Here is a 16,600-nt window from a genome sequence, read left to right as displayed (position 1 = left end):
GCCCGCCGCGGTGGCCGTCCGGGGGCGACACGTCCTGGGAGTACGGCGGACGGAAGCGCCGCTGGGACTGACACGTGGACTTGGGCGGCGCTGCCTGGTGGGTCAGCCGGGCGGGAGCGGACCCGGACACCCTGTGCCCGCGCCGTCCGCGCCCGATGCAGCCGCCCCCGGACGAGGCCCGCAGGGACGCGGCCGAGGACGCCCAGTGGTCCAGGTGGGGCCTCGCGGTGGGAGGGGGGGTGTGGGGGGGAGGCGGGGGCGGGGCGGCGGTCAGGGGAGGGAGCAGGCGTCCTGGGCAGAGATGGCTCCCCGCCGCCCGGCACCTTTGCTCTGCCTGGGGGGCCTTGCACCTCCGTGCCTCCCGCTATCCATCCAGGGCCAGTGCCAACCCCCACCCACCCAGAGCCCCCTGCACTCTCTCCAGGCTGCCCTGGTCCTGGGGGTGGTGCAAGCAGTGTCTTGTCCTGGGAGGCCTGCCTGGCTGGGCAGGGTGGCTCCCAGGCACGGCCTCCCCACCCCCGGGACCACACCTGTGACCGCCCACTGAGTGCCCCCTGTGCAGGCAGGCAGTGGGCCGGGGGGCGGGGGTTGGGGGGGCCACGCCGGCACCTGCAGCAGTTGGCTGAGCCCTGCCGTCGTCGTGTGCCAGAGAGGTGACGCCAACAAGGTCCCCACGGGAGTGTCTGTTGTGGGGGAGGAAGAGCCCAGGCAGGTCGCCCTCTTCCACTGCCGGGTGCAGAAGGCCCTGGGGCCGGGATCTGCTCACCAACATGACTCACACAGCGACCAGGAACGAGAGGCGAACCCTCAGAGCTCCCTCCGGTCCTCCAGTGGACCCCAGGCCCGTCCACCTCCAGCGCCGAGCCCCCGGGGCCTGCCCTGCTGCCTGCGGGACCTGCCACCCAGCGCTGGTCACAGGAAGGCCTCAGAAGCCAGAAGGTTCCCTTGGGACAGGGCCCGGTGTGGGCGGGAGCCCCAAAGCCCAAATCGCAGCACGGGGTCTCCTTGCCAGGTGCCCAGGAGGGCGGCAGGCATGCGGGGTGTGCGGCCTCTGCCTCTGCTCCCTGGCTCTCTTCCCGCCCTGCTCGATGTCAGAGGCGAGGCCCCACTGACCCAGGTGGCAGGCGGCTCCGCAGCCAGCTGGGCAGAGGGCCCGGATTTCTAAAGAATGTTTTGCAAACTTCCCCCTCCGTTACGCTTTAACGGATCTGGATCTGGCTGGCTTTGCCTTTACCGCCTCCCTCCCTGCCCAGTTTAGAAAGGAGCACCTGCAGGTGGGGTAGCGGGGGTCCTGGTGGAGTGGGGCTCAGCGGGCAAGGGTGGTTTGCACCCCCAAGTGGCTAAAGGTGATGAGAATCGTGACAAGGGCGACGGTGGGCAGCTGCCGCCGTGTGGATGACCCCCGAGGCAGCGGGGCGCCGGCAGCCTTGGGCCCACACCTTCTCTCCGGCGGTTGCCCTCTGCTCCTGCTTGCCCTCTGCCCCCAGCGCCGCCGACCTTCTCTGAATCGAGGCTCCACGTGACCTTGTGTTTGCTCAGCCGTGGGTGCCTCTCATGCACGGGGGCCATTTGCAGGACGCAGAAGGTTCTAGAAGGTTCACAGGAAGCACCCCGACGAGCTGGGGGCTCAGACCCGAGGCTCGGGAGCGGGCAGAGTGGGCTGGAGGCAGGTCTGCAGGCCTTTTGCGGCCGATTCTGCCATGACCTTACGTGTTCCTGGCGAGCCCGTCCGCAGGTCCAGGATTCCGCGTCTGGCATCCTAATCGGGCCTCCGGCAGCTGGCCGTGTCCGGGTCACCCCCTCCAGCCAGGCCTCCAGCTGGCCTGTTCGGTGTCCCCAGCAGCCGTGGAGGATGCCCCTTTGCCTACCCAGTGGCACTGCCCGCCAGCTCAGGGCCAGGGCTGCGGGGGCCTCCGGGGCCCAGGGAGGAAGCACACAACACCCGGCCCCCCAGCTCCAGAGGGGGTCCCATACCAGCGCCTTAAACTCAGAGTGGGCTGCTTGCCTGAAAGCTGACGGGCCCTTCTCGACCTCCCGGGGCCACGCGGAGGCGGGGGGCAACACCGTATTCTCGGTGCCCTGCCAGCCTTCCAGAGCAGGTCAGTCTCATCTGGCTTTCCCCTGTTTCTAACTGGACTTCCCACCCAGAGAGCAAACAGAGCCAGGCTCGCGGGGCGCCTGCACAGTGCTTCCAGGGAGGGGCAGGTGCCGGGGACGCAGTCCCATCTGCGCGCAGGTGACCCTCTGCCGCTCTGACCACATAAAGGAATAAAACTTCCTTTCAAAGGCAACTTCGGGCCGTGGCTGTTCGTGGGAAGTTAAAAGCCTTGCTCCCCAGCCCCTGCAGCTCCCCTTGCGCACCAACCCGTGCGCGTGTGCTTGCCGAGGGCTCGGCTGCAGGGCCGTGTAGGTGGCCCTGGATGGGCGTCGGAGGCCGCGGCAGGGCTGGGCTCATGAGTCCTCTGCTGGCTCCGTCCGGGTGGGCCCGGGTGGTCGGCTGGGCTGGTTTTGGTGGGCTGTCTGGACTGTGCCTCCCACTAGGCCTGGTGGGACGTTTGCTCAGAGGGAGCCGTGTCCCAGAAGGCCTGAAGTGCTGGGCTGGGAAACGGGGGGCAAGAGGGTGGACTGGGGGTGTCATTCCCACGGTTGGAGCCGCGGAGGAGACGAGCCCTGAGCGCCCAGGGGTCGCCTGTCACAAACTCAGACATTGAGCCAGTGCCTCCTGGGGTCTGCTGGCCTGGCAGAGCCCCCACCCCGCCGCCGCCCCGCCCCCACAGTCTTTGGTTCTGTAAAGGAAACTAGCATCTGGGACCACCAGGCCCCAGGTGAGTCCACGAGCTGCCCCGTGGGGTTCCGCCCCCTCCTTCCGCCTTAGCGTCTCCAGCGGGGAGGCCACCGAGACCTGCCGCGTGCACTGTGCTACCGTCGTCCTCGCCGTCTTGGCTTCTAAGTCGTTCCAGGCACATTTTAGGAACCAGGAAGGAGGGTGGGAGCGTGATGGCCCCTCCCTCGTCACTGAGGGTCACTGGGCAGTTTCCGAAGGGAGCAGCCCCCCAGCCTCGGCCGAGGCACAGTTCAGCGGCCGGCTCCTGGGACTGCAGAACGGCAGGCTTTCCAGCACGGGACGCTATTTCCCATTGGACTCGTATAGGAAGTTCTAATATAGAAAGCAACTCGTCCAAGAGGGCTGCCCGGGAGCCCCACCCATGGCACCCCTCCGGGCACCCAGAGACCCAGTTTGAAATCCGTGGTCCAACGCACACGGGGAAACTGAGGCACAGAGAAGGGCGGGTTTCCCCGAGTCAGGCCAGGGCCCAGCACGGCACCCAGGTCTCTCCTCCGGGAGCGTCGGTCACCGCACGCATCGCTGAGGGCTGCAGAGCACTTTGGACTCTCATTCCCAAACTCCAAACCGGGCGCCGCCCACAAACACAGCTCTGTCTGGGGACAGCAGGCCGGGCTCATGCACCCCAAACCCCCCGAGGGAGGGGCTCGAGCCTGGAGTCGGCCGTCTCGGCCAGTGGGATTGCCAGGCGCTGCAGCCTCCTGCGGGCAACAGCTCCTCAGCTGTGAGGGCAGCAGCGGGGCCGGGGAGGGCCTCTGCAGGCCTGAGACGCGGGGAAGGCTCCCCGACTCGCTCCCCAGACCGTGGAAAAGTACACCGATGTGCCAGGGGGAGCGGAGCCGGGGGAGGTGCCCGCAGAGGAGGGGGATGCTGGTGCCAGGCCTCTCCCAACCCGCTGGCCGGTCGACAGCTCCTTGTTGGGGCTCCAGGAACTAGTGGGTCACCTTGCTGCTCGCTGACCCGAGAAGGAGCTGGGCGTCAGGGCCATGAGCCATCTTCGCCGAGGAAACTGAAGCTCGGGAGGCCGGGCAACGGGCCCCACGTGCCACCACCCACCCCCCGCCCCGGCTGTGAGACCAGGTCCAGGACAGCAGCTCCTTCCCGCCCCGAAACTTTCCCCCAGCACCAGGGGTCCGGAGTCTGCCCTGCCAGGTGGAGGGCGCTGGCCGGAGGGGGTGGGGGGCAGCCCCGCCTCGCTGCTGACCCAGCGGTCCTGCCCCGGAGATAACGGACACGGCCGTCACGCCCACTTATCAGGTTCCTGGTGCGGGTGCTGCCTGCCAGCGGGCAAGACCCTCAGGGCCTCTGAGGTCTCTCACCCCCAGGAGGCATGCAGGCGGGGGCTCCGGCCCTCCCAGGGGTGGTCCTGGCCTCACCCTGGACGGTCCCCCCGGAGTCGGCTCACAGCCCGAGCCTGGGTGGGGCCCACAGGCAGGGGACCTGCCCGTGTCCGCAGATGGAGTCCAAGCTTCCACTGCCCTGGGCCCCGTTGGCTGTTCTTTGCACGTGCCCGGCCAGCGGGGGGAGCCCCCGCCAGGTCCAGACAGGGGTCCAAAGGGGTTTGGGGAGCGAGGGTGAGACTCCAGTGTCCTGGCTCATCTGCCAGGTGAGAGGTGTCCTTCCCTCGGTTCTGAGAACTGCCCGTGCGGCTCCTGCCGGCCTCACCCTCCGGGACACCTGTCCAGTGGCCTCTCCAAGGCCTTACAGCACTAATGCCTCAGGCCGCTTTGGGCGGGCCTCGGGGGCCCCGGGCTTGGAGCCCTGGCCCCGTGCCTTCCCCGCAGCCTCAGCCTATTCCCTTCGTGCGTCTCACACCACCACCACCCCTCCCCACCCCGGGGAGAGCCCTTGCCCCCGTTGGGCATGTAAGTCCGGGAGCAGGCAGGACCCCCCAAGGCCCCACTGAGACCGCTTCAAGGCCTGTCCACTCTCCCGACCCACCACCCCCCGGTTGGGGCCCCCACCCTCAGTGGACATCCCCGCCCTGTGCAAAGACATCGCAAGTCACTAGTGGTGCCCCTCCCCCAGGCCATCCCCCACTGACCCCCCACCTGCACAGAGAGCACTGAGTCTCCTCTCTCTCTTTTTCATTAAAAAAAATACCAATCCCCCCAGCCCGAACTTTGTCTTTTAGGGCGGCTCTCGGTTTACAGAGCTACCGCAGAGGCGGTACAGACTGCCACACGCCCCACGCCAGTGCTCCCCATTCACGTCCTCGGTCGGTGTCCTTTTGTCCCCATCGGTGGACTGCCGCGGACAGGGCTGCTACCAAAGCCCATGCCGCGCTCGGGTTCTGCACTTTCCCCCGATGTCCCAGGACCCCACCCAGGGTCCCACAGGCACTTGAGTCTCCTGGGCTCCTCCGGGCTCTGGCAGTTTCTGACTTCCTGGTTTGGTGACTGACCGTCCAGGGTGCTGGCCAGGAGCTCTGGGGACCCTATGGACTTGGTCTGGCAACCTTCCCAGGCGGCCGGGGCTGCCTCCCTTCTGCCCAGCCTCCTCCCAGGGCCTGCCTGCCCCAAGGTGGTCTGCGGGGCAGACCCCGCTTTCCCGGGGGCCCTGTGGGCGCCCATGGTGCTGTGGCACCCTCCCTCTCTGCCGCGGCTGGGGTCCTCTTCACCAGCCCATCGCCCCCTTGGCCGGTGACCAGCTGTCAGCCTGGCTGCCTTCCTGGGCCCTTGGTCCATGGAAACCGAGAGCCCGGGTCCTGGAGAGCAGCACCTCCCCAGCTGCGGCTGTGCAACCTGCCCTGCGGCGTCCACCCGGGCGCTCCCACCTCTGCTGCTTGAGGGACCCCGTGCATCGTTTCTGGTGTCTGCCCGTTTCTCCCAGGAGTCCCCAGACATGAGCAGGTGGGCCTTTGAGAGGTGGCCGAGATGCCCCATCCAACAGCCTCTCCTGGGCCTGACCGGGCCCTTCTCTCCCCAGACCCGAGTGCCAAGTGTGGACAGGGACGCTGCTTCTGGGGACATGCCTGCTATACTGCGCCCGCGTCAGCATGCCCGTCTGTGCCGCCGCCATGAGCCAGGACTTCGGCTGGAACAAGAAAGAGGCCGGTGTCGTGCTCAGCAGCTTCTTCTGGGGCTACTGCCTGACTCAGGTGGTGGGTGGCCACCTGGGGGACCGGTAATCCCTACCCCCCCGCCGCTACAGGGCTTGGGGAGGTGGCTCCTAGGAAGGGAATGGGGGAGGCCCCGCCCACAGCAAGACGGGGGCTGGGAGACCCGAGGGCTGCGCAGGGGTGGGCTGGGGCCGGCGCTCAGCTTGTCTTGGGTGCTTGGTTCCCTGGGGGGCAACCGACATCCAATGAGGCAGCTCTGGGGCCCACGGGGACAGAGGGCCCAGGCTGTACCCTGTGCGCTCAGCCTTGGCCTCCTCTGCAGAGGGGATGTGGCTGCAGTGCCCACCCCAGAGGGCGGCTCCATTCCCCGGGTTCCTCCACGGTAGGGTCTCCTGGTCCGGCCTGCAGCCCAGACGCACGGCTCCCCATCCCTGCCCTCTCGTCCCCCCTGCAGGATCGGGGGTGAGAAGGTCATCCTGCTGTCGACTTCTGCCTGGGGCTTCATCACCGCCGCCACGCCGCTGCTCTCCCACCTCGGCAGCGCCCACCTGGCCTTCATGACCTTCTCTCGCATCCTCACGGGCTTGCTCCAAGGTAGGGGGGCTGCAGGGGGCTGCCCCCACGCTGCCAGCATTGGACAGAGCGAGGGGAGCGTGTGCACGGGTGTGTGTGCACACATATGTTTGTGCATGTGCACCTGTGTGTACAGGCGCGTGTTCAGGTGGGTGCTCGTGGGTGTGCACGTGTGTCCTCGTGTGTGCCCCTGCGTGTGGTGTGCCTCAGATCAGGGCGGGTGCGTCAGTGCTGCAGCGCCGCTGCTGCTGAGGTCATGGGCCCTCCTGCCTGGCAGGCGGACAGCTCGGGCCGTCCCCGCTGGCGGGCTGCCGGCTCTTGGCTTCACTTCCCTGCGCCGGGGTTTGTTTGTGCTTCGATGCCGTCGCGCCCAAGGTAATTTCCGTGTCTAGAGTCACTTCACAGTCTGGCTGGCACGTTTTAATGTCACGTGTCCTCCTCTGCCAAAACGTCCGCTCCGGGGAAGCCACGCGGCACCGTCGGCTCCACCAGCCGCATGGTGGGCACGTGCCCAGTTTCTGTGTGCTGCCGGTTGGAGGCCACACCCGCGCTGGCCGGGCCAGCCGGCTGAGGGGACGCCAGCTTTCCCAAGCCCCCCGCTCTCGTTCTTTGGGGATATTACACTTCTGGAGAGAGCCCCCCTCAAAGATGCCCAGTGGCCTGGGGGAGCTGGTGGCAGGGGCGCACACCCACCCTCCAGGGAGTGGGACGGCCTTCTGAGCTCCTGCCCTACACCAGCACGGCATCTGACAGCATGCGTCCTCTGGACGTGACCCCTTCCTCGCCACACCTCCCCACTTCCCAGAGCTCTGGTGGGGCGTGGGCCTCTAGCCCGTGCCCCCAGGACCCCAGATGTATATCCTGGAATTGGCCTCTACCTGTTTGCTGATCAGCCCGACCGGGCCGGCCCACATGTGGTCCAGGCAGTCCAGCGCCTGCGCGCCTTTGAATTCACGCCACGTGCTCCCCACATGGTGTGAGCAGGGGCCTGGGGCCCCAGAGGGAAGGCAGGGACCAAGTCCTGTCCCTATGTGCCCTGGCCTCTGAGCTTCCGCAGGTGCTTTTGGAGAAAAGCACGGTGTGATGAGCAAGAGCTGCAGTCGCCAATGCAGTTTGTTTTTTTTTTTAAACTAGACTTTAAAACAATTATAGCTTTACAGGAAGTTGCAGTGAAACGTACAGGGAGGTCCCGAGCCCCCTCCCCCACCTCCCTGTGGTGACATCTCACGTAGCTACAGGGCAACGACACATCCAGGACCTGGCAGTGCAGTTCCACGGGGCCGTTCAGGTCTCATCGACGTACGTGGCACCGTGTGTGTCAGTGTGTGTGCGTGTGCACTTGTCACCTGTGTGTGTGCTTCTGCGTGTTGCTGCCGGGACTCTGGCGCCGTGAGGCTCTGGGAGCTGGCATGACAGCAGAGGAGTGCCAGCTTGGGCCCAGAAGTCCCCCTGCAGCCGTCCTGGCGGCAGGACCTTGAGTGAACCCCCCGCTCCCGAAGCTGTCTCCTTAGCTGAGTGTTGGGAGAAGCCCAGCCCTGCTGGTCCCTGGGGGTGACAGCAGGAGGAAGGAGACCCGGGCTTGAATAATCACCGAGGGCCCTGCGCAGCTTCCAGCCCGTCTCACCCCTCCGCCGGCCACCCCGGCGGGGCCCACGCGCCAGCTTGGGACACAGCTCCGCGCGGGCCTCTGCCTTCTCTGCCGCCCCAGGGGTTTACTTCCCTGCGCTGACCAGCCTGCTGTCCCAGAAGGTGCGGGAGAGAGAGCGAGCCTTCACCTACAGCACCGTGGGGGCCGGCTCCCAGTTTGGGTGAGTCCCGGCCTGGGGGGGAGCCAAGCGGGGGGGGGTGGCGGTGTGGGGAGGCGAAGGGCGTGCTCCTGGCAGAGCACCTCGGTGCGTCTGGTGGGGACGGGCCATGTGCACACCTCGGACGGGGGGACGCAGGTCTGGTGACTCTGTGTCTGGGAGGCACTTGCCACCCCCCATCTCCGTGCGCGCTCTGTCCCTCTCGGGCCAGCGGCAGGTGACCAGAGCTTTGGGGCCTTGGCACGTGGGCTGGGGTGTTAAGTTCCCTTCCACCTGTGCTGACAGAACTGGATGGGGTGCCCGTCCCGATGGGGGAGGTGGGCTGCGTTCGCCCCAGAGGGTACCTGTCACGGTCCAGACGTGAAAGGTCCAGACCTGTGACCGTCCCCACTGCACCCCCCGAGCGCCAGACCCTCCGTAGGGCGACCACACTGGGGCTGGAAGGACGTCTTGCTGTCCCATCGGGGCTGCACGGCCCCCAGGCTCCGGGCCCTCACGTTACTGCTGCCGAGGTCCAGGCAGAACGCAGAGGTGTGAGGGGTGCCTGCTGGGGGGCTGGGAGCGGCCCAGATAGAAACCCAGGGGGCCCAGTGACATGTGAGTTTCAGAGAAGCAATATAGGGACAGGAGAGTTTCATTGTTTATCTGAAATCCCATCTCACTGGGTGACCTGGGCCTTCCGGGGAGGGGACCGGGGTGCAGGGGGGGTACCGGGAGAGACCGTGCCCACCCCCTCCCCGTAGATGGGGAAATGAAGGCTCAGAGCAGAAGGCACCCCTCCACTGGCCTTGGGGGAAAGCCTTTCTCCTCCTTCTTTCTCCTTTAACTGTCTCCTGGCCAAGCCTCAGCAGGTGGGGGGCAGCTGGGGGGTAGCCTCCGGACAGACAGGCCAGCCTGGGGGAGGGGTGGGCCCCGAGGGCATATTTGGGACAAGAGGATCGGCAGGACACCCACCGGCAGGCGGTTGGGTTGGGTGGTTGTTTTTGCATTTTGAAATCTTTTTGAAATTTCATCCTCTCCGATATGAGCAGCTGAAAACAGCCAGGAGGTTTTATGTTTCAGCGTGTTCTTGTCACCGCTGTCTTCTCGTTGCCTTTTTCATTTTAAAAGGATCCACACACAACTGTAGGCCAACTGGGAGGCCTAGTAAGGAGATACTAGGGCAACACAGAACCCCTGTGCCACGTCCCGGCTGCCACGTCCACGCTGGCCCCCGTGGCACCGGGAGTCCCCGGAAAGCCTGCATCTGTCTTAAAAAAACGCACAACATGAGAGTTGCGGGTTAAGTTTGATCTGGGGCAAAATGAGGGCTGCAGCCCGGGAAACGGCATTCCAGAGAAACTGCTCCCGGGAGGTGAGGGGAGGAGCCAGGATATAGAGGAGTTTTGCAACAAAAGGGCAGGTGATGTTCAAAAAATTATTGTTAATTAAAGAAAACGCGATCTCTCAAGTTTAGGAATTTAGCGCTTTTCTGTGTCTGGGAAGAGGCAGGAGTCTGGGCTCACTGAAATCGTTCCTTTGATGTGCACCTCAGCTCTCAGGGGCCAGTGCCCTGTATTTTCACGTCCCGAGTTTCCGCAGGGCTCACCGCAGGGAGAGGCTGCAGTCTGATGGCTGCTGGATGGCAGGTATTCTTTTCAGCCCCGAGTGTCCTCAGGGCTCACCGGCTCACGTTGGAGGGCTGCAGTCCTTGATGACTGTGACATCCTTTGTTTGTTGATATGGCAGGAAATATATTCCATTTATCATCGCATCCCTAGCGAGCTGCGAGGGGACCAGCCTTCCGGGCAGTTGCCCCACAGGGGATAGAAATGCCCTCTTTTCTAGGGACTCATCTCGCCCGGGGTGGGGGTCTCGGAGACATCTCTGCGCCCCAGCGAAGCGAGGGTCCCAGACACGCCCCTCCCTGTCGTTCCAGGACGCTGGTGACGGGGGCCGTAGGCTCCCTGCTCCTGGACTGGTACGGCTGGCCGAGCGTCTTCTATTTCTCGGGCGGGCTCGCCCTGCTGTGGGCGTGTTACGTGTACAGGTGTCTGCTGGGTGAGAAAGGTACGCGCTGCTGCCCGGGAAGGGCGGGGCCCCTGGCGCCTTGTCCCCTCCAGCGAGCGGCCCCCGAGCCCCCAAGAGCAGGCCAGCTCGGGGGCCCCTGGATCCCCTCGGTAGAGCCTCACAGAAGACGCCCACTCCCCGAGTCTCAGGCAGCTCCGGTCAAGTGTGGTGTGAGAGTCGCCGGGCGACCGCAGACGTGCAGGGGGCTGCCCGGCCGGCAGAGGCAGATGGCAGGGGTAGAGGTGGCTCCCGGTGACAGGAGTGGGGCCTGGAGGGCTTGAGGACTCAGGGAACAGATGGCCAACACTACTGTCCACGCTGGAAGGCAGATGCTGGCGACCCCAGGCTCTGCCGGAGAGGACGGCATGGCCCCAGGCACAGCCGGCGGCCCACGAGCCGCCCCCAGCTTCTGGCCCGTGGGGGCAGAGCCGTGCACCCTCTCTGAATGGCCTTCACGTAGAGATGCCTTGCCCTTCAGATCTCATCCTGGCGCTGGGCGTCCTGGCGCAGGGCCTGCCGGTGTCCAGACACACCAAGGTGCCCTGGAGACAGCTCTTCCGAAAGCCTTCTGTCTGGTGAGCCGGGCTGCTGCGGGGGACGGGGTTTGGGGCCCTGGGGACATCGGCCACGCAGGGCGTGGCGGGGCGGCTCCACTCTGGGCTCCGCGCCCTCAGGCCCCTGGCCGCCCTGGGTGTGGGGGGTGTGGACCCTGAGCCCGGCCCCCGCCCCACCAGGGCGGCCATCATCTCCCAGCTCTCAGCGGCCTGCTCCTTCTTCATCCTCCTCTCCTGGCTGCCGACCTTCTTTAAGGAGACCTTCCCCAGCTCCAAGGTGGGTTGGCCGCCCGGCAGCTCGCAGGGTTGGGGGTCCCCGCGACGCACATGCAGAGGGGCCCTGGGTTCCGTCCGCTGAGCTCTGGCGGTCCTGGCGCCTCTCGGCTCAGCGCCCGCGCCTGGGTGCACACAGGAGAGGCCCAGCTGCTGCCCCGGCTGCCTGCTCGTCTGCGGACAGTGCTTCCTGGGGGGCGGGGGCGCGCAGGGGCTGTGACGTGGGCACGGATGGCACCTGCTGGTCCGCCTGGCTGACCGCGCCCCGGCCGCCCGGCTACCCTCCCGATCCTGGTGACCAGGGCCCCCTCGCTGCACACTCTGGGCGGGGGGCGGCCCCCCAACTCTGCCCGCCGGGCGTGGGGAGCCGTGAGGGAGGTACTGCCTGCGGGGGTGATGGCGCGCGAGGGCCCAGCACTCAGTCAAGGCCGGGGATGAGTTCGGATCTCGGAGGCCCAGCCTGTGGGCAGAGAGCCTGGTGGGCAGTGGTGGGCGTGGGCAGCCGCCTGGCCTGTCCGTCCTCTCCCCGTGGTCGGGCACCTGCCCTGGCGGCCTCTGAGGCCCCTGCACCCTCCTCCCTGCAGGGCTGGGTCTTCAACGTGGTGCCCTGGCTGGTGGCCATTCCTGCCGGTCTGTTCAGCGGGCTTCTCTCAGACCGTCTCATCAATCGGGGTGAGCCCTGGGGGAGGGGCCGGGCAGGGAGCCATGCCTGGGCTTTGCCTCGCTTTGGGGGGCAGAGAGGCACCCCTCCTGGGGTGCACCTGTAGCGATGGGAAGAGGCCACGGCCCGGGTGGGACCCCTGGCCCTTAGAGCCAGCCAGGTGGGCCCGCGGAGCCCGGCTCCCGGCCTGACTCTGCTGATGACTGCCTCCCGCTTGTCACCCCCCACCCTGTTTCCCCATGAGGGGACATTGGGACACAGCCACACTGCGACGGTGTAATTCCTCCACCGGGGGGCTGGACACAGCCCCCAGGCCTCTTCGGAGGAGGAAGGGGCACCTGGTGAGGTCAGAGGTCTCAGGCTGGAGACCCGAGCGCACACGCCCCGAGGATGACCGTCCCGCAGACCCTGCGCTGCACGTCCTGAAATGTCAGGCTTGTCCTAGTTACAGAAGAACCACCCACTCATTGTGGAAAAGTTAGAAAATTGGTAGAAACACAAAGAAAGCACTTTGTAAGCATAGAGTGGCCTTCCTCAGGTGCGTCTGCCAGGCCCCGGCCTTGGGGCCGGTGCACACGCACTCACACACGTGTGCGCGCGGCTCACCGTGCCGCAGGCTGCCCCACCTCGAGCCCAGCCCGGCCCTCCTCTCCCCGCTCCCTCCCCGCGGCCGTGAGGGTGGGACCCGCGCTGGGTGCCCTCGGGGGTGGCACAGCACAGATTGGCCAACAGGATGTCTCCTGGTGTCCCCGTCTAGGTTACAGGACCATCGCTGTGCGGAAGTTCATGCAGGTTGGAGGGTCGTGGGCGGCTCTCTCCCTCCGGACATCCCTGTTTAGTTCCCGGGGCCCCTGACCTAGGAGGTGGCTGGAGGGCACCGTGGGTCAGTGCTGGGGACTGGCTTGGCTGACCTGAGGCCCTTCCCTGAGTCCTGGTGCCCGTTTGGGGGCCTGGGTCGGCCCACGTCGAATGGGCTACGACCAGCAGGGCCAGATCATTCGTGCAGCCTCGTCCCAGTGGCCTCCGGGCAGGCCCCAGCCCGGGAGGGGTCCCCACCGACCCTCGTTCAGTGTGGCCCAGGCGGCCCAGGAAGGGGCGAGACTCCCGCCCCGTCCCCACTTGTCTGTCCCGCAGGTGATGGGCCTCGGCCTGTCCAGCGTTTTTGCCCTGTGTTTGGGCCACACCTCGAGCTTTTGTAAGTCTGTGGTCTTTGCATCAGCCTCCATCGGCCTCCAGACCTTCAACCACAGGTAAGGGCCAGGAACCTCGTCCACCAGAGCCACCCATGCTGCCTTTGGGCTCCCGGGTCCTGGGCCCCTGTCTCGGGACGCACATGGAGGGCGGGTGCACGACAGGTCCCCACCAGTGAGCCACGAGGGGAAGGGCAGTCAGGGTATCAAGCCGGCGAGGACCTGGGCCTTTTGAGAAAACCAAACGGGTGCTTGGGGAGGGGCTGGCAGAGGAGATGAGGGTCCCCAAGCAGCATCTTTTGAACCAAAGGTGGGGAGCGAGCCCGTCAGATCCCATGTCTTGTTCTGCGGGCCTCGCGGCCTGCGCAGCGGCTCAGTGTTTAGTCAGAAAAACTGCACTCACTTGTTTTGGGAATCGGCACCTTGATGTCGTTTTCCAAAGTATCGGGTGGCAAATGAGCGTGAGTCCAAGCAAACTCGCCTCCCTGTCTTGTCTCGTCCCGGGAGCGGGTCCCGCGCGTAACCGCGGAGCCGGGGCTGAGCTCCTGGCACGGCCGGCCTCCGGGATCCGGGTGGTCGGAGGACCGACCGCCGGCTTGGCGGGTGGCGGCCGCCCTGTGGTCACTCGCCCGCATCCTTTCCTCTTCCCGCAGCGGCATTTCCGTTAATATCCAGGACCTGGCCCCGTCCTGTGCCGGCTTTCTGTTTGGTGAGGACCTCGGCCCCTCGCTGGACAGGCAGTGGCTGCCCCACCCTGCTCCCCCCACCCCCGCGCTCCCTGGGCCCCCAGGGGCCACCCCCAGGTGGGTGCGCCGTGGGAGGGGCCACAGTGGGCCTCCGCTGACTGGTCCTCGTCCTCTCTGTCCTGTTCCAGGCGTGGCCAACACGGCCGGGGCTTTGGCAGGTGAGAAGCGGGGTGGGGTCCCCTGCCTGCGGGTTTCAAACCCAGAGTTCCCCGGGGCGCCGCCCCACGCCTGTGTCCTCCCTCCTGCTTTGGCCCTCAGGGTGTGGGGTGGCACCGCTCAGGGGGGCCCCACAGCGTCAGAGCAGTGGCGGGGGGGAGCCCAGACCCCGGAGCTGGCGGGGGGGGAGCACAGAGCCCAGAGCTGGCGGGGGGGGAGCCCAGACCCCAGAGCTGGCGGGGGGGGAGCCCAGACCCCGGAGCTGGCGGAGGGGGGAGCACAGAGCCGTCTTCCACGGTGCTCATGCTTCCAACAGCACGTAACCGTCCCCAACCACCTGACCTGCAGATGTGAGTGAATCCCCGAGGTCCAGGGTCCCCAGAGGCCGAGTGCCTGGGTGACGGTGACGGGGCTCATGCCCTCAGGCCCCCACCCCCCCCTCAGCTCCTCTCCAAGCTGTCCTCAGAGGGGCGGGATGGCCTGTCACCCCGCCTGCTTGTCCCCTCTCGAGGGTGCAGGAGTCGTGGGCGTGTGCCTGGGTGGCTACCTCATCGAGACCACGGGCTCCTGGACGTCTGTGTTCAACCTGGTGGCAGCCATCAGCAGCCTCGGGCTATGCACCTTCCTGGTGTTCGGGAAGGCCCAGCGGGTGGACCTGAGCCCCGCCCACGAGGACCTCTAGCCGACCGACCCACTGTTCCCGGGGGCCCAGCGCCATCAGCCTCGGGGACAGCGCTCGGCTTAGAGGCCCCTTGCCCCTGGCCCGCAGCGTGAGCAGCGGGGTGCAGTCCGGTGCCCCCGCCCTTGGGGGCAGCAGCCTCCTTACACCTGTGCTGGGACCTCACGGTGGGTGGGTCAGTATCTTTAGTAGCAGCAGCTTTGTCGCAGACACGGTCTGTTCCTCGTAGATCGTAGACCGTTCCTCGTACGAGCCTCACACGGTCAGCCCGCCCCGGGACCGTGTCACTGCAGGGCAGGGCGCCCCGCTGGAGTCTCCCCCCCAAACCTGCTTGGCTCTGTTTCTCGGCTCTTGGGGCCGGATCATACTCTGTGGTGGGCCGTCCTGTGCCCTGCGGGGTGTTTAGCAGCATCCCTGGCCCCCACCCACTAGATGAGGCCCCCCAGTCATGACAGCCAACCCTGTCTCCTGACATCACCAAGCATCCCCGGGGGACCCGCCCCTGGCTGAGGAGCGCAGCTCTAGAAGACGGCCGGGGAGGGCTGTGGTGTTTCCACTTCTCCAAGCAGCCAGGCTGAGGCCCCCCAGTTTGACGGGTGGGCAGAAGTGAGGGCTCGAGGCCCTTGTGCATCGTTGGGAACCCTGCCCCCCGCGTCCCCTCCCATGGATTCCCAGGCACTGGCGAAGCGTCCTGCTCCCATGGCGCCTGGCGAGGGCGCGTGGGCACCCGGTCCTGGCCAGGACACGCCCTGGGACCAGCGAACCCACCGGCACGCGTTGTCTTTTCTCCCTCCTTGTTTACAGTAGAGGGACCGGTCGTCTCGCAGATTAATAATGGATTTTGAAAGATGTATATGCAGAGAAAAGAAACTATGAGAATGTGGAAAAGCACACCAAAGCCTTATTTAAATGATGACTATTAAACTATTTAAAAAGAAGACCATAATGTTATCTAAGGCCCTTCTTATAAAAAGAATAAAAGTGTGTTAAAGATTTATTTCACTAGTTCGAGGAAATCAACAAAGGGTTTCAAACAGTCAAAGGAAAATGCCCAGAACAGGCGTACTCATCCTCCAGGATACTGACACAAATGTGCCAACACCGCCGAGGTGGGGTTTCTTTGCTCTCTCTCTGGACAGACCCCGCCTGTGCGTCTGTGTCGGAACTGCTTGGTGTAGCTGTCAGCTGTGTAGATTCTAGAATCAGACAACTCCTAATTTTCCATGTGAGCAAAGATTTTCTCCTGCAGTCCCCCCACTTGTGATCAGAAAGAATCTGAAAGAAAGATTCGCGGTTACAAAGTGAGTCTGGCCTCTGTAGGTTTGGCCTGATTGTTTACGGAGATGCGGCCAGAATGTTAATTTACCATAAAGCCCACGCTGTTTGCTCGGCTAGGGATTTTCATAAGAAGCCGCAGGTGGATCTCTAGGCTGTGCTGTCCTGAGCTGGGAGCCCTGCCCAGGAAACCCCCCACGGCGGGGTGGTTTCCTCAGGACACAGGACACAGGTGTACCTTCGTGCCCATTTTTAAGGGCAGCGCAGGGATGCTCTGCGTTCACCCTGTTGGTCAACTGTCACCGCCATCACCGCCGTGACTTTCTCCTCCCCACCTGGAACTCTGCCCTCCCCCTCCCCCGGACCCTGGCGCCCACCAACTGCCTTCTGTGTCTATGAACTTGACCCTTCTAGGGACCTCGTGGAAACGTATCGTACAGTATTTGTCCTTTTGTGACGGACCCATTTCAATAAGCATGATGTCCTCAGGGATCATCCGTGCCGTAGCGTGTGCTGGGATTGACTTCCTTCGTGAGTCCGTGTGCTACTTCACCGTATGGCTGGACCGCGTGTTGTTCAGCTCTTCATCCATCGGTGGAGGGCACTGGGCTGCTTCCACCTCTCGGCCGCTGTGAATTCGCTGCTGTGAGCGTGGATGGGGGAGTAACACCCTTCTTTCTAACCCACAGCAAACTGTAAACTCTCGGAGAGCGTGAGAGAGACGGCCCTTCCC

General features: G+C 65.3%; 1 protein-coding gene across 3 annotated transcripts; it reads left to right on the top strand.

Annotated features, from left to right (window-relative positions):
- Positions 1–15,589, top strand: SLC17A9 (solute carrier family 17 member 9). 3 transcript variants are annotated; one of them, XM_059036608.2, is made up of 13 exons: positions 1–214; positions 5,774–5,971; positions 6,361–6,500; positions 8,188–8,287; positions 10,203–10,333; positions 10,812–10,908; positions 11,068–11,164; positions 11,745–11,832; positions 12,579–12,613; positions 12,956–13,071; positions 13,665–13,720; positions 13,886–13,915; positions 14,432–15,589. In XM_059036608.2, exons 1-13 carry the CDS (start codon positions 156–158, stop codon positions 14,593–14,595), a joined length of 1,311 nt encoding a protein of 436 aa, XP_058892591.1. In that variant the 5' UTR covers positions 1–155; the 3' UTR covers positions 14,596–15,589. The 3 variants fall into 3 exon arrangements, with proteins under 3 accessions (XP_058892591.1, XP_066868657.1, XP_066868658.1); XM_067012556.1 differs by having other exon boundaries at positions 14,425–15,589; XM_067012557.1 differs by lacking the exon at positions 13,886–13,915.
- The last annotated feature ends 1,011 nt before the right edge of the window (positions 15,590–16,600 follow it).

This window comes from Kogia breviceps, chromosome 14 (genome assembly GCF_026419965.1).
Source record: "Kogia breviceps isolate mKogBre1 chromosome 14, mKogBre1 haplotype 1, whole genome shotgun sequence".
NCBI classification, from domain to species: Eukaryota; Metazoa; Chordata; class Mammalia; order Artiodactyla; family Physeteridae; genus Kogia; species Kogia breviceps.
The sequence above is the reverse complement of the archived record's forward strand: the minus strand, read 5'-3'. Positions and strand labels throughout refer to the sequence as shown.

Excerpts from the sequence above, each read along its gene's own strand:
- SLC17A9 (XM_067012556.1), top strand. The coding sequence starts at position 156 with ATGCAGCCGCCCCCGGACGAGGCCCGCAGGGACGCGGCCGAGGACGCC. Across the intron at positions 5,972-6,360 it reads GGTGGCCACCTGGGGGACCG|GATCGGGGGTGAGAAGGTCA; the intron begins GTAATCCCTACC and ends TCCCCCCTGCAG. Across the intron at positions 10,334-10,811 it reads GTGTCTGCTGGGTGAGAAAG|ATCTCATCCTGGCGCTGGGC; the intron begins GTACGCGCTGCT and ends CTTGCCCTTCAG.